Source organism: Blastomyces dermatitidis (assembly GCF_000003525.1).
Source record: "Blastomyces dermatitidis ER-3 genomic scaffold supercont1.6, whole genome shotgun sequence".
Lineage (NCBI taxonomy): Eukaryota > Fungi > Ascomycota > Eurotiomycetes > Onygenales > Ajellomycetaceae > Blastomyces > Blastomyces dermatitidis.
The window spans coordinates 3120854-3139774 of NW_025544779.1; the positions used below are offsets into that span (position 1 = coordinate 3120854).

The 18921-nt window shown below is 46.0% G+C and overlaps 5 protein-coding genes across 6 annotated transcripts in view; 3 read left to right on the plus strand and 2 right to left on the minus strand.

Annotated features, from left to right (window-relative positions):
* The first annotated feature begins 1847 nt into the window (after positions 1-1847).
* On the plus strand, positions 1848-6387 carry BDCG_06251 (uncharacterized protein). Its single transcript, XM_045421984.1, has 5 exons — positions 1848-2270; positions 2385-4015; positions 4069-4557; positions 4640-5262; positions 5349-6387. The coding sequence occupies exons 2-4, from the start codon at positions 3260-3262 to the stop codon at positions 4937-4939; spliced, it is 1545 nt and encodes a 514-aa protein (XP_045277724.1). The 5' UTR covers positions 1848-2270; positions 2385-3259; the 3' UTR covers positions 4940-5262; positions 5349-6387.
* A 9-nt stretch (positions 6388-6396) lies between these two features.
* BDCG_06253 (uncharacterized protein) lies at positions 6397-6861 on the plus strand (the record flags this gene model as incomplete). The annotated part of the gene is made up of 1 exon (XM_045421985.1): positions 6397-6861. The coding sequence occupies one exon, from the start codon at positions 6397-6399 to the stop codon at positions 6781-6783; it is 387 nt and encodes a 128-aa protein (XP_045277725.1). The 3' UTR covers positions 6784-6861.
* A 1065-nt stretch (positions 6862-7926) lies between these two features.
* On the minus strand, positions 7927-9194 carry BDCG_06254 (40S ribosomal protein S4; the record flags this gene model as incomplete). Its single annotated transcript, XM_045421986.1, has 5 exons — positions 7927-7983; positions 8049-8343; positions 8496-8780; positions 8855-8992; positions 9061-9194. The coding sequence occupies 5 exons, from the start codon at positions 9192-9194 to the stop codon at positions 7927-7929; spliced, it is 909 nt and encodes a 302-aa protein (XP_045277726.1).
* Positions 9195-9553: 359 nt separating this feature from the next.
* BDCG_06255 (D-lactate dehydrogenase (cytochrome)) lies at positions 9554-11640 on the minus strand (the record flags this gene model as incomplete). The annotated part of the gene is made up of 4 exons (XM_045421987.1): positions 9554-9727; positions 9855-10036; positions 10136-11189; positions 11326-11640. The coding sequence occupies 4 exons, from the start codon at positions 11638-11640 to the stop codon at positions 9554-9556; spliced, it is 1725 nt and encodes a 574-aa protein (XP_045277727.1).
* Positions 11641-11878: 238 nt separating this feature from the next.
* The window catches only part of BDCG_06256, a gene marked incomplete at its 3' end in the record, with an annotated part of 8957 nt that continues 1914 nt past the window's right edge, over positions 11879-18921 (plus strand). The window contains exons 1-9 of one of the 2 annotated variants that reach the window (XM_045421988.1): positions 11879-12254; positions 12324-13263; positions 13323-13775; positions 13867-15049; positions 15294-15799; positions 16042-16356; positions 16442-16598; positions 16648-17116; positions 17176-18905. In XM_045421988.1, the coding sequence (XP_045281605.1) occupies positions 15029-15049; positions 15294-15799; positions 16042-16356; positions 16442-16598; positions 16648-17116; positions 17176-18905 (3198 nt within the window). In that variant the 5' untranslated portion in view covers positions 11879-12254; positions 12324-13263; positions 13323-13775; positions 13867-15028. The other variant, XM_045421989.1, reaches the window with a different exon arrangement.

Below are 18921 nucleotides of genomic sequence, written 5' to 3' on the forward strand. Positions count from 1 at the left end.
TAAATGAGATCAAATGTGAAATTCATGGTCTCAGTGATCAGTCTATATATGATCACTTTACCTCATTATCTGCAGATTAATCATTAACTATCTTCTTATAATTAATCTTCTCAAAGACAGTTGCAAAACTACATCATTAAATCAATGCAGCAGTCAAGACCTTAAAAGATGTGAAGAATACTCTTACATCTGATTTAACAAGATGATTGAACAAAATCTTCAAGAGTAGCATAATTCAGACAGAATTGAACATGCACTGTGAGAGTGAACTTACAGATCATTATTAAGCAAATAGATGTCAGGTCATTAAATTCTCTCACAGACAGGTATAAGTAGATAAAGTCCTCACTATTAAGAATATCAATTACAAGATCACAACTCATAGAGTAGATGAGATGAAAAAGACATTCAATAAGACTCTTCAATCAATTGAAATCAAATCTATAAAATCTACAGCCACTCAACCATAATAAGATAATTCTATAGAATCTTAACTTACAGTGGATTCTACACCTTCTAATGAGTATATAGATAATCTTTATGTTATAGATAGATGTGATGATGATTATTAATTAATTTTTGAAGATTACTATATTCAAAATATTTTCTTTATGATGTGGTTTTCTGTACACTGTGGCGCACTCACTACAGAGAGTGAGTAAGCATGGCACGGTTAATGTAGTGGGCTCAAATTCATGATGATACGTACTCTAAGAGAATTGCCGGGAAGCTTCTTTGAGAATTACTCCAAACGTACGGATGCTGTTTTTTGGGGTCTGATGCGTTGCTTGAGGTGGCAAATAACAAGGAATTCTTGGTATGTTTTCTAGGATTTTGGCGACAGATAACTTCTTAAGCAAACGAGAGACTAGGCTGAGAAGCAGGAACACCAAGCTGTTCCCAAACCAGTGAACCTCGAAACATTCCTCTCGAAGATGAACCGAACCAAACACATCCCTAGTGCGCGGAAATTGGGAGGGGTTCTCGAGCGAGACTGACGTAGTGCTCTACAAAGCCCGCCCCAGTACGGTATCGAATTGGGCTGGACAAAAAAAGGCTCCATCCTGGGCAATCGATGTAGAGAAGTGTCGATCTGCAGGAGCCACTAAATAAAAACAATTGGGATGCAGACACTGGTAACATGCACTATACTTGGAACTGCAATGCAGAAATCCCCCCCAAAATCTTCTCCTGTGGTTGGGTTGCGAGAAGAATCAGAGGCGGATGCAGAAGAGTACAGCTCGATCAGCAAGGCTACAAATTTCTGCTGGCATCTTTACCCAGGTTTCCCCCAGGCTGACAGAAGCGGAGTATTTGCAAGGATATTGTAGCGTGAGGTCCGTTGAGCCAGTTATGCTTCCAAGGCCGTCTCTGGAACCCAATGATCCGCTACACATGGAGGTGCTTTTGTGCCTTCGCCCCGTAATGAATCTCTAGCATACAGCCATTTCATTTCTTATGATATCTCATCCTTCCGCGGTTGGCTCAGCTGCCTTCACACAGTATATAAGGGCTCTCGAGAGTGGTTCCTGTTTGAGTTTGATATCAAATAGCGCTTCCTCAGGCGGGCCGAGCGTCAGGCCACGACTCTAAAGGTCTCGAGTCATGTAGTCCGAACAAGTACGTACCCCGCCGTAAGCGCACATGTGCGGAGTACCTACCAGCGGGGTGGTTGCTAGTAGCGGCATTCAGCGAATTGTGGCTGTTTTTTAAAAAGAAAGTTGCGGTCCGTTTCCGTTTGCCGACGAAAAAAGTGCAGATTGGCCGAGGATGACTAATAAGCTAGGGAGCTTTCCTCAACATGATGCAATCTGTCTGTACGCAGTAATTGACGAATAATTGCGAGTAAAGAACAACTCAAGACAGCCAGCCAGCCCCCGCCGGAATTACACCCGAAGGTCTACTCCGTACGGCGCCTTCAGTCGTGGCCTTTGGGAATATAATAATAATGGCGATCCGATCCTGGCAACGCTGCCAAAGCAGTTAGCACCTCCATAACTCCTCGTTGCCATCAAGGGGCAAGCAGATAACAACCATCGCTTGGTCCAGTGGCTCCTCGCGCGCCCCTTAATAATAATGGCTGGGTCTGGAGTCCAATCCTGGGCACTAGGGATGTAATATAATCAACCACCCAAAACCACTCCATTATTATTACGATGATGTCGCTGTGGATCTTTGCACGCACGCGATATATTAGACGGCTAATCGCCGTTCAGCAGTTGGTCTCTGCCGAAGCACAAACATACAAAGCACCCATTATTATTATTAAGGTAAGAATACCAACTGGAAGGGTTCAATCTGACCCCGGAGATTTCCTCGCTCGGTTTCCTAAAAATACGCTTGTTCTGGAATTCGGGCTGATTCGATGGGTCCGCCACTAGCAGATTCCGTTCTTCTTAAGGAAAGGTGAAGCTTGTATCAGAGCCCCAGCGTGGGTGAAGCGTGCGTTCCCGTGGCACGATGTAATCCATACCATACCGGCCATTTTTGACAGAGCGCTTGAAGGGGCACTTTTTATCGTATCCAGTCACTGCGGTTGCTTCTCTGACAACCTGCGTTGTGATTGGCAAACAATGAGTGCCAGTGTTTGCCGACCTGCTGGAGGTCAACTCGCTAAGATCGAGCCAACTGTGGACTGGAATGCAACCCCGGAAGCACTGCACACAGGGGGAGGGGCAGGTTCAAGCTAAAGGGTGTCAAATTGGAGTATTATTACATGGTTGGCATTGATTGTCTCTCCTGTTTCACGTTTCTTTTATAAGGATCAACCCACAAACCTAGAACTCGGAATCCGCCTGAGTGGGACAGCATACCCAAGCGGTATTTGGGGAACGCCACCCACGCCCCCATTATTTGGCCATGAGCCCATCTCGAAAATGGCAAGAGTTGTCAAAGCCCCCCATAGTTACCAGCCAAGCCGGCCTTCTTACGGTGAAGAAGAATGGAGAGTGAGGGCTTTCAAAGTCACCCTTCATGTTACGCTTGATTCCAGCATCGGAGACCGCCAAGGCAAATCGGCTTTTACACTCTTCATCCTCGCCCCCCTCGGGCTTTTCCAGCTGATCACACCTCATCCTGCTAATCATCATCCCCTGTAGTCGCATCTTTTTGACCCTCTTTCAGTTTTTCACCACTCTCCTTCGATTTTGGACTTGAGAACAATTATGATCCCCCTGTTCTGAATGACTCTCCTTCTGCTTCGTATAATCTCTACTAGTGAATGCCTGTATCTACTTGCCGCTAGACGGAACCTGGGGACATGGCTCAGCTCCCAGAAGGGAATGGCAGGCCCTTCCTCCTTTGGCAAACCGCCCAACTCTTTGACGCGCCGGCCGAATATGACTCTGCTCAAGCCTACCCCGCTGAGATCATGAAGCCGGCTGGATATATATTGGAAACACCCCCTACAACTCACGATAACCCTCTTACCACCGTTTCCAGACCAGTACCGATTTCCGTGCCTCCTTTCAAGGTCGACCTAAAGCCGCCCCGTTTTGATGTCCAATGGCGATGGTGGGAAGATGAAGCCAGCTTTATCCTGCGAGCATTTGCGGTTGAATCCATCAAACGACTTGTGCAGTTCCGTTTGTATCACGACGACAACCTCCCAAGGTCCATACTTCGGAGTCGAGACGCGAACACGGTGACTGCATTTCTCAACTCCTTGCTATCTCCCAATGATGGCACAGTGGTAACGGAGCTTACTCATTACGATAGAGTCGAAAAGCTGCTGAGCCTATGTCGTTCTAAGGATAACGAAGCCAGGCCTTGGAGTTGGTTTCCCACGTCCACCCCGAACGAGATCTGCTATGAAGCCGTTGCGAGAGACATTAACGACGAGAGCTACTTGCAGTTTAAGGCAGTTCGGTTCGAAGACTGGGTCCACTACTCACTTGGATACCCCACGCCATCGGTGGAATGGTTCCTCATGCAACATTCTCAGCTCTCTAGCTACCTCATGGCCCATTTCAACGAATTCCCTGACCAAGCATATAAATACGTCGAGGTGGAAAAGGTCCGTACGAGTCCCCAATGCTTTGATATTTATAACACTAAACCTTCCTTTAGCGTCTCCGCTCGGGCAATCCTTTTGCTCATCAGGCGGTTTTATGCACTCTTAAAGCCAAAAGAATTTTGGAATTTGACGATTCTCCGTTATCGGCGCACAGACTTATGAGATTCCTCACTATCCCTATACAAAACTTGTTCACAACACAGCAAAACGGCCTAATACGGATGTTAAAGAAACTGGTGGTATTGGAGGTCCGCTTCAACCAAATATACCATCGAGGATCAGATGTGAAATGGGATAGCTACTTTGAGGCTGAATCTCCCTTACTCGACGAGTTCTTCGAGGCATCTTCTCCTCGCGCTCTGGCAAGGAGTCTTACACACTCGGATGACCGGGACTTTACTGGCCTATGTCTACAAAGCTTCGTTACAGAAGACTCCATATTCCGCCGATTGACAGCAAACTGGGATAATTTGTGTACAGTTACCGAGGAGTGTTGTCTCGCTTATCCGGACCTGATTGACTATTTTAAAAGCTGTGTTCAGGTTAGTTTTTTCTCCGTGCGCTCATACAAACCTTGGTTTAGACCTTGCCATATGACAGCGGTTGACGCATTGGTTTAAAAAGGATCTATACAACCAAAGGAATTATTATTCGGCAACAGCAATCATCCATGGTCTTCAGAAAGCGAACCCGCAAAGGTTTTCATTCAACCTGCTTTTTCCAGCAACGGGCGCTACATCACAAGGCTTTGTAGGATTCCCGTCAAATTTCTTTGACCTCCTTGACGCTGCTAATAACTACGCATCATACCGAAAAATATTACAAAACAGGCCTGGGTTACCGTTTCTCCGCCCCCATGCTATAGAATATCAGTCATACGGAGAGCTGGGGCTTGTGGGCTTATTCCCCCTTCCTGACCTATAGTGATGAAGGAAACAGCAGATATGATTATAAGATGCCGTATCATTCTGTTTTTCTTCTAGGGTTAAACTACCTATCAGTCACTAGCAAGCCCGTGATGTGATAGCCATCGGTTATTTGTTGCCAGATCGAAGGATTAGGGGCTGCGGTGACAATATAGCTGACAGACAAAAACTGAGGAAAGGATGGCTTTCACGTAATGATTTGTTTTGCGTATTGAATTTTCTCCCGTGAAATTCGCTTTCTCCAGTTTTATGCGCTAGAAACGGCTATGAACAATGCGCGATATGTGATGCCTGCATTCATCAATCCATTCTTCTTTGAAGGTATGGCCCACACCCTTTGCTACGTATGCGTTACAGCCACCCACCCACTATCTAGCTATATCAACTTTCCCTCTTAATCTTCGCAGAGCTCTCTTGACGATCCACTCCGTAAGCGAGAATGGCATCCACCGATTCCATGAGTCTCCGCAACCTCGCCGTGAACACCCGCAGGGTCATTTTTGCAAGGCGCGCATTAAGGCGGTGGACAGGCCAGCTCTAGACCGCTGATAGGAAAATAGGTTCAAATTGGTTTAACCCATACGCAGGTGGGAACGTCTAAAATGGGTTTCAAAAGTGGTATAAGGTCGCCAATGGGAGAAAATTAGTGGCAGGCTACCCTGCAGCCACTATGATATAATGGCCATTAATATCTCTCTTCCTCCTGTTTGCCACAAAGTCCCATCACCTTTACAAAGCCTTCGTGCCACCTGAGACATCAAAGCTACGGAAGGGCCGGGGAGAGGACGTGCCAATAACATCCATATAACACTCACTCACCCGCTTTCCTGCGAGGAATATCGACCTATGCGCCTCGTCTGAACTCACTATTGGCCCCATGCTTCCAGAGCCAGGTATAGAATTGAGTTTTCGTCCCGCGTTTGGAGAACATTTGATTATTTCTCCGGTTTTCTAGCTACATGCCTAATGACCAATCCATGATCTCCTGGGGTATATGCACCTATCAATCCACTATGCGAGGTTTCATCAGCGGAATCACAAAATCAGAATTGATTGAAGCAAAGAAAGGTGATCATGTCGATTACAAGCCTCTGCGAGTTAACAAAACCTCGTTGCAGTTTTGAGTGGCGTGCAGCAAGAAGGGTTATGCAATGAATAGTAGCCAGCTGGGAGTGGTCGGATAACCTTCCAATTCCGTCCTGCTTTTTCAGCTGGTTTCTCTCTTTGCCTATACGAAGTCTTTCATAAATTTACCCCCAACACTTTAGTTTGTGCTTTGCATATTCTGGTTTGCTCGAGGCCGTGGTTAATCTTCCCGCCACTGGCCTCTGTGTGCGACTCTTAGGGAGGAGCTGCTTCTGACTGTCTACTCGTTTATCATACATAATACACGCAAATATAAAGTATACCCACTATATGTGTAAAACTATACCTCCACGATAAATTTTCTTCCCAATGATTGATTTCGAAGCACTGAGGAAGCACCAGTCGCGACTTCTCGTGCGACAACTAGGCGGCGTGGTGATGCTTGGGCTGAAAAAGGGGGCAAAAGACAAGGTCGCCGAGCACCTTCACAGTGGGATGGGATATCTGCGGCACCCCTGGCCACTCGCCAATCTGACGGATCAGTTTACAACCAACCTGAGATCTTGCCCCGTCACCCTTCCTGACGTGCGTGCGATTTGTTTCCCGGATTTCTCTCCTACTACATCTGTTGGGATATATAGTGACCTCAAAATAACGGCCCCTTCAGATTCTCCCATGAAAGGATTTTCAAGTGCGTACCCTGTTAATATGTATGTGAAAGAACGTATGGATTCGCCACCAAAAACCCATGCGTGACTTGGGAATTCGAACACTGCTTGATTGGGTACGTGTGCATGTGCTGCGACGAAACATGTGTGCAATATATGCAATGTTTTCTATCAAGGTACGTAATGTATGGATGGTTCATCCGCTCAGTCGGGATGCAGCGCAATGGGCAATGTTGGAGGGTTTGAGATTGAGCACTCGTGTTGTCGGTAGGGTAGAATATTGCCTCTTTTTTATTTTTTATTTTCTATTTTTTTGGGGGGGTTGGTTGGTTGGTTTTGTGCATCAATGCATGCAGGTGGTGCTGGCATGGGTGGAGCTGAAAGTCTACTTTTCATGCATTAATGCACATACTACTAAGAAATAATTCAACTCAGATTTCATATCAATCGCCCCATATCTCATCCCTAAAACTACTCTACTTGCGCTCAATGCAGTCAGTGTATACAAGCACATGCTACACATAGAATAGAATCCCCGACATTGTTAGCATAGGCATTTTGTCTGATAGATTTGTTCACAGCACCGAGATCATCCTTTGTCAAAAACCTGGTGCAGATACGATCGATACAGTCTGCAAGAGGTAGAATATACGGGAATTGCGATGAGGGAAAAGTTGGTAAGTCATAGGCGACCCTGAGCGGCAACTTTATTTTGAGTTTCCATGCCCAAGATTCTGCAAAAAGAATGGCATTGCTTGTTGCTCAGGTAAGGCTACGGATATGACTGGAGGGTTTATGCTTGCTGGGTGATGTAGTGGGAACGGAACATGATTTCATGAGAAAGATGGAGTCGGCAATTTCTGAAGTCTAACGTAGATTGTTCGCACCCAATACGCAAGGAAACTTTGAATCTCTGGGGGGTTTGGCAAATCCTCCAACTTGACATATTCTTTTGTATTCTAGAATTGAACTACGTTTGCAGAGAGCTTTTGGGGAAAATATAGGGACCAGGCCAGACGAATGGGTTTGGATCATGCTCATGCATTAATCCCCACGAAATCGTTCAACCTGGATAGTATATTATGGAAAAAGCCGTGCAACAGTAGTATCAAAACATAAGGTATCAAACAATTCAAACCATTACAGGACGCCATTCTCCCCATGAAATTGTTTAGTCATGCGCATATTTCATTTCATTTTATTTATTTTTTTGTCACATGTCACTACAAACTTAGTGACCAGCAAGGGCCATGGCACGGCGGCGGTCACGCTCCTCAGCAATAGAGAGCTAAATAATATGGTCAGCATACATGTATATATTTCGAATAGGCAAGGAGGGAAATAAAGGCGTACCTTGACACCCTTGCCCTTGGGCAGGCTGATCCATGGCTTGTCCTGTCCAATGATGAAGACGTTGGTCTCACGAGTGGCAAAGGAGTTGTCAATGGCATCCTTGATGTGGACGATGTTGAAACCACCATCATGACGCTCACGATGGGTAATGACACCCACACGTCCCATGTTACGACCACCAGTAGCCATGGCGATAACACCAGTGTCAAACTTGATGAAGTCAGTGATCTTGCCAGTAGCCAGATCGATCTTTACAGTATCGTTGACCTTGATAGCAGGGTCAGGGTAACGGATCCTATAATACCCCAGAAAGGGAGATGTCAGCATTTCGGGATAATTTCCCCATGTTCTTCATAAAAGAAATATAGCCAGGATATCGTGATATCGTGTTTCCAAGGATATCAACCAAAGCTTGGTCCAACGACTGAATGATGCGGAGGAACTCACGTTCTAGCATCGTGCGTAACCAAGAATGGGATACCGCCCTTGCCGAGCTGAACACGCTTGACTTTGCCAAGTTTGTATTCGGCCTCCTCAGCTTGGATACGGTGAACGGTGAAACGGCCCTTGGTGTCGTAGACGAGACGGAAGTTCTCGCCGGTTTTGTCGATGGTGATCACGTCCATGAAGCCAGCGGGGTAGGTGGAATCAGTGCGGACTTTTCCGTCGACTTTGACGAGACGCTGCATGAGAATGGCGTTGGTCTCACGCGAGTTGAGCGCATACTTCAGACTATCATCCACGAGCTCTTGTTAGTATTTCTATAACCCATCTACAGCGTCCAATGTTCGGAATCTTGGGCTCACCGGTTGCGAATGAAGACGATGAGAGGCAAGCAATCTCTCAGCTTGTGAGGACCAGGGGATGGGCGAGGAGCATAGGAACCGGAGAGTTTGTCCAACAGCCAGTGCGAAGGCGCACTCAGGCGCTTCTGATGCTTCTTTCTAAAATCGCAAAACGCATTAGTTTCAAGAATGGTTCACGTGAATTGGCGGATCAGTGAGTAACATACGGTCCACGGCCCATTGTGATTGATTGTCGACTTGATACCTCGAATTGTCGTTGTCGCGGAGTGGAGGTTGTCGGCGAAAAGAAGTGCGAGCTGGAGAAGTTTTTGGAGGCTTGCGGAAATTCGCTTAGATTCATGTTTTGGGTTAGTGTGAGTGTAGCCCTAAGGCTAACTGGATCAGGACCTTGGCCTAAACTTTGGAAGGCGGCCATTGGAGGTTTGTCTAGTTTGCATCCAACGGTAACTAACTAGTTACTTCTCTCACACTAACTTAAATTAGTGACGGCGGTACAAAACATCTCAGAAAACTACATAGGATTATATTTGATGATTGACATATTTCACCACTACCTCACTTCATGCGCATCACAACAACATAGAAAGCGTTAAAAGAGATTGTCTTAAACACATTCTCCCGTCTACTGTGGCGGAAAATAAGTTCTCTCAAGACAGCGATCTCGTTTACGGATTGAATATACGGGTGTTTGCGCACTTTCTATTGCCTCGTGAGATTTTCCTCCAGACTACGTGTCGCTTCGAATACTTTCCCAGGATTCAACAACCAGAGGGGGTCAAGGGAGCGCTTGATACTGCGCATGACGTCGATGGTGTCCGATCCGACTTCTTTGACAAGTGACTGTTTTTTACCGAGTCCAACACCGTGCTCGCCCTAAATAATGTAGTTAGTAGTGATAATAGATCAATCAGGACGTTAATAATATCCACACAGCGATAAAGGGAGGGTTTTAGAGCAAAAGCAAAGAAGGGAAGGAAGATGAAGAGGGCTGCAAACTTACTGTGCAGGAGCCGTCCATTTCCAGTGCAAGATTAACCATGTCATACACGCTCTTTTCCACCTTCGCCCGCTGGGCAGGGTCCTTTTTGTTGTACAATATGCTCTCGTGGAAGTTGCCATCTCCAATGTGGCCGAGGATACTGGCAAATAGCCCTAGATCATCCATGTCCTTCTTTGACGATTCTAGTTGTATTTCTTAAATCAGCCAAAACTCTACAAATCCCGTTTGCTTTTATTTCCTTGCACTTTTTCAATTAAATGGCAGCCGGGTGTAAAACTTACCGATAATGTCAGGGAGCCTAGAGAGGGGCACTGCAACATCCGTAGACCAAATATCATCTCCCTCCTTTCGAAGCGCCATCATGCTCCAGAGAGACTGCTTGCGTGCAGACCATAGCTCCTGAGCTTCCTGGTCGTCCTTTGCAAACACGAAAGAACTGCTGTTGTTTTTCTTAGCAATAGACTTGGTCGCTTTGATGTTATCAGCGACGCCAGCGGGCGATCCTGAAAATTTGAAGAAGAGCGTGGGAACCTCCTTCCATACGCGATTGGTACCCCCAGCGCCATTAATAACTTTCATCTGCACCTCGTCAAGGATTTCCATGCATTGGACTGGAACCCCGGTGCGGATGACCCTCATGGCGGCAGAAGCGGCATCACGTATGCTCGGGAACGTGGCCACGCCAACCCTCGTCTCTTCAGGCAGTACAGCGAGCTTGAGAGTTATTTCTGTGACAATTCCCAGCGTCCCCTCAGATCCTACAAACATCCCTGTTAAATTGTATCCCGCTGCGCTTTTCCGCGGGCGTCTTCGTGTCTTGATGACTCTCCCATCGGCCAGCACCACTGTCAGGTTGATAACCCAGTCTTTCATAGTCCCGTAGCGAACAGCATTGGTGCCGCTGCAATTTGTCCCAACCATGCCTCCAATCTTGGCGGATGGGCCCGGGTCAATGGGAAAGAAGAGGCCCGTATGTTTGATTTCCTCGTTCAATTGCATCCATTGAACAGACGGCTGGACGACAACATCCATATCATCTTCATGGAGCTCAATGACCTTATCCATATGGACAAAGTCGATGCTCATACCCCCGTGGGGCGCTGAGAAGTTCCCCTCAAGGCTACTCCCCCCCGAATAAGGTATCATGGGCATCCGATACTTGTGGCATATTTGGGCGATCTGGGATACCTCCTGGGTGTTCTTGGGATAGGCCACGGCGACGGGTAGTTGTTCGCAGTTTATTGATGACCATTCCGAATAACCATGGAGATGCAGGTCTTCATCGTCCGTACTTATCGCATCCTCTCCTAGCAAAGTGCGTAATTCGGCAATTGCCTGCCAACACCACGGATCTCGGGTTAGTCTGCGGACATTTGTATGCATATTAAGCACCGTATATACGTGCACATTGTAAATGTGTGGTAAAATTGTGTTTGACATATTTTTACTTGAAAGGGATGTTATTGCTTGCTTTTTCTAAATCCTTCGTCGTTCCATATTTTGGCTCCGCATCTATTCGGCCAAATAGCTGCGAAACGCCGGGGACAGAATCGTTGATACCAAGCGCGTACCCGAGGCCGCCAGCAATGGTTGCTAGAGCGAGAGCCTGAACAGCTCTGAAGGAAGATGAATCTGGAGCTGCTTTTTGCGCTTGAGAGCCAGGCGCACTGCTGCTATTCCATCGACAGGAAATCTTCTGTGGGCGTTGTTGAAGACCTCGCGCACGGCAGTAATATCCCACCCCTCGCCGGCTAACGGTTGCGGCAATTCGGCCGAAGGGTCTCATGGCGGCTCGTTTCTAAGCGTTTTGTATGACTAGGTATTCGTTGTAACAATCAATCAATCTATAGTTTAGGATAGGTGTGAGGAGAATTAAAGGGTAGTTAGTAGTTTAGACATTCGAATAGATCGAGCTGGTGCCACGCGCGAGTTTCGGACAGTTTCAATATATTTCTTTTTTCTCGGCTGTTCCTGTTCCTGTCATATAAATATGGGGAACGATTTTTGCGCGGCCGGGCGATGGTGGCGCAATTCTACTTTCCTAGGCCTGCCCTATTTATTTATCTTTTGACCGCGAATATTGGAATACAATGCTAGATGAACGGTAATGTTAGTTTCAATGTTAAACAGAATTCGACTCAAAAGTTTGTGTGTGTGGTAACCTGCGATGATAACCGAGAAAACTCCTCCTTCCCCTAGATTCTTGGAAGCACCCTTGCTAATTAATATGTTGTTAGATGAATGTTGTTGCCTCAGTAAATCAATTTCATCGATGACTTCAAGAAATACTGGATATAAGACTGGTTCTTCATCTGCGAAACTCAGCCGCCCAGGTAGCCCTATTTCGAGCCTTTCAAGTCATTTTCGAACGATGAGACGTGAAACGCTTCAGTTCCTGTGGTCAGTATTTAATGAATTCGCGAAGTCTGAAAGAAGAAACTTTACTACCCATGTGCTGACGAATTCTAGGTTGGGCTGGTTCAAGTCTTGAAGCGAATGGTATGGCTCAAAAGTCCTTCTGGAGATTTTGGAAATGTGCTCTGTAACTACCCCCCGGAGCAATTTGACAATTGTCACACTTAACATGGTGATTGTTAAATGCTATTTGGAGCCATGCATGACATTCGCTCTCAATGCCTTGCACAAATCCTACCGCTCCTACTTAACGCAATAACGGTACATATTCATACTCCGACCTGTGGAATGCAAAGCCTCCGCCTTGAATCAAGACATGAGCTACCATATATCCATACAGATTGACCTGCAGTTTAGGGAGAGCCAAGCTATTTTTTGGAGATATGCGCGGAGATGCCTATCACATCCGCTCCCTGGAGATTATACAACCATTGTGCAGAGGCCGTGTGCAGAGACAATTTTATATACCTGGTTACGGGAGGGATAAGCGACCGGCCCTAAGAACGAACCTGGAAAATACAATGGCAAAAATTCCAAGCTCAGCGCATCCGGACCCTAAGTGATATGGTCCGTCACGCCGGAAACCTGCTTTGTTTAGCCATAGTCGGCTTCGACACTATGTATGTATGTTCTCTTCCGGACAGCTAATGTACCTACAATCAATCTGTCAACTGTTTGATGCCGCTAGGCGGTTGGCGATGCTTGAACTGGTGGCTCTACATGCTGGTGGTTGGAACTACGGGCAACCATGCCATACAACCGGATCAAAAAGATGAAAAAGATGCCGCACCCGGCCGGAGCTGGCTATTTTGTGTGTTCCAATGAAGGTATGTTGCTTCCTTTCCCCAAATACCAGTGACCAAGCGGCAAGTGCTTAAATGCTTGCCTGTGGAGGTGACCCAAATAAGAATGTAGGGTAGTCTATGATATGACAAATATGTTCCGATGAAATATATAACTAGTCGATCTGCTGGCATTTCTGTTGAGAATTGTGGTAAGTTAATCATTTTCATCAACCAGTTAACTATCAAAGTTTAGCTAAGAATGAAGTAGCCTGCATGGTCGGCGCCACACCAGCTTTCATTGGCAAGCATCAGAGAAAGCAATTAACTAACCACTGGTATCTACCTTCGCCTCTTTACAAGAATCATCCTTCCTCTATTAAACTAGAAGAGCAAACCGAGTCCAGGAATGGCTAACGACAACTGAGCCTCGCGAACGTCAACCCATCTAAGATTCCCAGCTCGAATCTACCCCGAATAAACCACAGAACAGGACCAAGAGAACGATTGGACGCAGCAAAAAAATTTTCAGGCTCACTCCGCACTATGGAGTAGTTACTCTTTGAAAACATTCCATTTTGTAAAAATTTCTAACACACTACAACAAGTTGTAACCAGCGCACTGCTGGTAGAAGGGCCGATCAACCCGGGACCCCCAACAAAAAAGGAGCAGCACGTGGTCAAAGAAATATAGTGATCGATTAATAAATAGCCGTCTTCAAAGGTGACACAGAGAAGAAGTTCCAAACAATACTGCAAACAACGATCATAAGCCACCTGAATGCAAGGTATAACTGACGTCTCTTGTAAGTTAGTTACTCTACTCCGTAACCATGTTCTTTCAACTCTGGGCACAAGTTCAAAGACCTTAAGACGCTTCAGAACACTAGACTTCTCCTCCCGAATGTTCCTTGTCAACACCCACGTACGTGTTGTTACGAGAGTGAGAAGCCTGCGTCCAATGCGCTATATGAGAGGCATTATCAAGACGGCATCGAGCTCTACATCTTATCGGAACCAACATTTAAATCGCGTTGCCCAATGCCCGGAAGTCCAGGGACACCTTCCTCTCTCAACACAACCTACTCCTGTTGAATATATGGGCCTGGCAAGTGGATATTTCACAGCTATAAGTGCGAGTTATGAAATGCTGTTTGTGTTTCATCTTGTCACCGACAACTTTTATTTGGTTGTTGTTAGCTTGCTTGTTGAATTTACCCTGTCTTCTTTGAGTGCCACATGTTTTACTTGGGTTCGTTTCTTTGACAGGATTTGGAGCATATATGATGCTCGCTCGGCAGATCCAGTATATTTTCTTTCATCGGGGGTTTCCTTTCTGTAAAACCCATTTCCCATTGTTCGCTAGATATTCTCTGAGGGTATTACCCCACACTCGAGTTACTCCTTTTGAGTTGACCATCATTACAAGAGCGGTCCTTGAAGAAAATGAATCATTTCATCTTCATTTTTTTTATTTTCATTTTGACTGGTTTATCTAGTTTTTTATGGTTGAACAGATTCCCTACGCGTAGCTGCAGCATTCAAATCACACATTATCCACTTGTTTGCTTAGCTACTAGAGAGTTTGTTCGTCTATCCCAAACTCCCGAGGCCAGATGATATATACCTATCTAAGCGTCTGCTTGCGAGTTCTTCCGGATGTAGCCAATTTTGCCATATTTCGTTGGTCATGATACACCCCGGCGGGCAAATCCGCGTGCTTGTACTACAGTTTTATATATCTAAACCCGGAAAAGTAAAGGATCCGGGGTGTTCCTAGCGCATAGAGAGAAGAAATTTACGTATATACACCACAAGTATATACATATATCTATGCTGGTATACATACACATTACTAGCCTCTCTTCCGTGTTTATTTTCCCCCTCTTTGCTGAGGCCCTATTCCTACCTTCTATCGCGCTCGAGTAATTTTGACAACCTGGAACAAACTCCTCTCTCAATTAATAGAAGAGTGGCATGAAGATGGAGGCTCCAAATGTAAGTATGCCTATTTATTTTCCTTTCTCATTTATAGTAATTCACCACACAGCACGACATGTCTCTGCATTTCTCTGTTTCTTGCACCAAATGTATGCGGGTTTCTACATGTGCAGAAATGTGCAGGCCCACAGACACATCTAGCATGTTCAAGCTTACAGTTGCCATGTCTCATCCAGTCATGCCTCTAAGAATTCCATTTTAGAATTAAACAGCTGCTAATATTCTTCATTGCCCATTACAGCATGTTGTAGCAGCAACCGCCACCAGTATCCCGCATGTGAAGAAGCGGCCCAGGAGAAGCCGGGGGAGGGGAGATCCTCGCAACGCGAGAATGCGAGAAGAAGCGGCCTACGAGAAGCAGATGAAACAAAAGAAACGGGAGGCAGAGGAGAAGCTCAAGCAGCAGCAACAGCAACAGCAACAGCAACAAACCGTCCAAGCGTTATCGCGTAGAGGTCGCCGTCGCCATCATCTCATTCCAGCCAAGTCTCGCATACAAATCACAAGACCTGAGGTTCTGTCAACAAATCCTCCTCCTCTATTAACACAGCTGCAGACACCTCTCTGCCCTTTTTCTTCTTCTTCCTCTCCTTCTTCACCTTCTTGTCACCCCCCACTTCATCTTCCTTCATCTTCTCAACAGAGTCTCCTTTCTCCTCACTTAGTAGCAGCAACAGCGGCTGTATCAGAACGACCACAACTCCCTGGTTGCCCTGGTGTCGACGTCTATGGCTGCTGCCCACCAGGGTATGTTGGAAATCTGGCTCACACTGTCTCGAATCTGCACCTCTCATCAGCACCCCAAATTACAAGCGAAGAGAATATTCTTTTTCTTATTCACCTTACTTGAACCTTCTGCCCTGCTCTTGTATTCATCTTTTCCAAAATAGCACGCCTGGCCAGCAGACTCTAGCTCCATCGCAGTGCAGTGACCCCCAATCGTGTTGGACTCAATGCACCGCCGTTCTAACTTCAGCTTCCAACTCTAGGCAAGATCCCTCTAATGCACACTTAGAAATGGCACAGCGCCCTGAGCCCTTATCTGACTCTCGGCCCGGTCGCAGAGCTGGGTTGAACGTTTCTTCACCTTCGACACGATTTACGGGCAGAGATACTGACTCCAGAAACACCTCTCCCATCAAAGGCGAGTGGGCTTCGTGGGAGTCAGTTACGCTCTCACTAACTCGAATCCCTAAAAATGCCAATACCTTCACGCTGTTTAAGTCATTTTCCGCATATGGCAATATCGATTACATTGAGATCTATAAAGGGAACCGAGAAGGGCAAGGCAAGATTCAATTTAAGTGCGTGATTAGCCAATTTCACATCACTTTGTCACTTTTATTTCACTGTTAATTGCTGATATAATATGTTCAACTATAATGTTAGACCGCCACCACGAGATGACTTCTGGAACAATAGGAGATACAAGTTGGCACTTGAAAACAATGAATCTGTGCTATTAGGTATCAATTTGGAGACCCAGAGGCGTATTTTAGAAATAGCGAGCCCTACTAGACCAGGGGTGAAATATCCTGCAACCATTGTAAGTCATGGTCAGGTGAGGTCTCTCAGTTCTCGCTAACCTCGCCCAGGAATTACATGCTCTGTCAGTGGATTTCGGATCCATGATTGAGGAAAGATCTTTTCTTCGGCTAAGATCTCTTCCCTCAAATAGAATAGGGACTGTTCGTCTGGTCCTCAACGTTGAACATCGGGAACTGTGCATATTTGTCAACGTACCGAAGGTCTCCGCAAACCTCTCCGAAAATACCGAAAATTCACGTCCGGGGAATCCATTTCGGTTTTGTATCAGGTTTTCACAACTGACGAACATCTTTCAAATAAGGAGCTTGGAACAGGCCTCCCTGGTGATCCCTTTGGATTCGCCAGCAATTTGCCATCAGCAGATTACCGCCTTAGAAAAGGAACATTTTCCGGAGAATGAAAATGTCTGGAGCTCGCGGGATACATGGTTCCGACAAACAGATATTGTTCGCTACCCTGAAATAATCACTCGCACGCCGGTCAATCTTAGGAAACAGAATTCGTATATTAACTTTGGTATGTGGATAGTGACGCGGCATGCAAGTTTTAATGTGATCTACTAACCTGACTTGTAGGGCGCTGGACAACTTTTCGACTTGCGTTCCACGAGAATACTCTGCGCGATGATAACAAGTTCCAAAATTTTAATAATGCGCTTAAGGACTTTAATGTCAACATTCTAGAGACCGATGATATTAAAGTCATCGAAAGGGCTGAACCTATATCTACAGTTTGGAAATGGATTGATGCTCCCTCCACGCATAGATCACGACCTCGATCGTCATTAGAAGATTTGGGAGAAGACGAGTACATTCCCCTTCCCTTCTCTGTTCGATATCAGCTAGAGGTATGCATGTCCCATCGGTACATAAATGAATACACAATCGAAGAAACGTTTGTCCGTCGACTGGTTCAACTAGGCGAAAAAAAAGCGAAAGAGCTTCTCGAGCACGTTGCCATGAACAAGACTATCTATTACGATCCAATGGAGATATTCAACATACCATTTCCCAAAGGAGCGACCAATGGTAGAATCCCGGGTCATTGTTGTTACATTAGGAGTGCTGATGTTACCCCTTCTACTATTTGTTACGACATTCCATCTGTTGATACTTCTAATCGTGTATTCCGCTACCATCGGGAGCATGCAGACCGCTTTCTCCGTGTCCGGTTCTGCGACGAGAAATACATAGGTAAGATATATCCCAACAATAGCGGCAATAGCCAGTGCATGGAAAAAGTCTATGCGCGAGTCCTGCGTACGTTGCAGCACGGTATCACAATAGGCGATCGACGGTACGAATTCCTGGCATTCGGCAACTCTCAGCTTAGGGAGCATGGAGCATACTTCTTTGCTTCACTACCGCATCTCACCGCTGCCAATATCCGTGCTCAAATGGGCGATTTGAATAATATCAGAGTTGTTGCCAAATACGCAGCGAGACTAGGACAATGCTTTTCAACCACCCGTGCAGTTACTAGCTGTCCAGTACAGATTAAGAAGATTGATGATATCGAGCGAAACGGTTACGTATTCTCAGACGGGGTGGGTCGTTTATCGCATTTTTTGACTCAGATGATCCAAAGCGACCTTGGAATTAAAACTCCATCGGGGGAGCCACCTTCGGTCTTTCAATTCCGGCTTGGTGGCTGTAAAGGCATTCTCGCAGTTTCACCTGAAGCTCGTCAACGAGAGGTACATATTCGAAGGAGTCAATTCAAATTCCCAGCTTCCCATAACGGGCTCGAAATAATCCGATATTCTCATTTCTCTTACGCAACTCTAAACCGCCAGCTCATTCTTATTTTGTCTGCCCTGGGAACTCCTGATGAAGTATTTATTGCCAAGCTCAGTATGATGTTGGCTAATTTAGAGCAGGCTATGACTGACGAGGACAAGGCTGTCTCTCTTCTACAAAAATATGTTGACCCAAACCAGATGACGTTGGTTCTTGCGGATATGATACGTGATGGCTTTCAGGGCTCACGGGAGCCATTTGTTTCATCCCTACTTGAATTATGGCGTACTTGGCAAATCAAGTATCTCAAAGAGAAGGCCAAGATTGCAATAGATGAGGGGGCCTTTCTTTTAGGCTGTATCGATGAGACCAAGACCCTGAAAGGATACTTTCGCAGTGCGCGGCCAAAAGCAAACTCAACCTACCAGGAAAGGGTAGATTGCCTTCCCGAAATATTCGTTCAAGTCTGGCGGCACAGCGAAGGCAAATACGCTGTTATTGAGGGCCTCTGCATTCTCGCTCGAAATCCGTCACTTCATCCGGGAGATATTCGCGTTGTCAAGGCGGTTGATGCCCCTGCGC

What these genes read in the sequence shown, in the direction of transcription:
- BDCG_06251 (XM_045421984.1), top strand. Translation starts at nt 3,260, where the DNA reads ATGGCTCAGCTCCCAGAAGGGAATGGCAGGCCCTTCCTCCTTTGGCAA. An exon ending in AATACGTCGAGGTGGAAAAG is followed by an intron (nt 4,016 to 4,068) that starts GTCCGTACGAGT and finishes ACCTTCCTTTAG; the next exon opens with CGTCTCCGCTCGGGCAATCC. An exon ending in ATTTTAAAAGCTGTGTTCAG is followed by an intron (nt 4,558 to 4,639) that starts GTTAGTTTTTTC and finishes TGGTTTAAAAAG; the next exon opens with GATCTATACAACCAAAGGAA.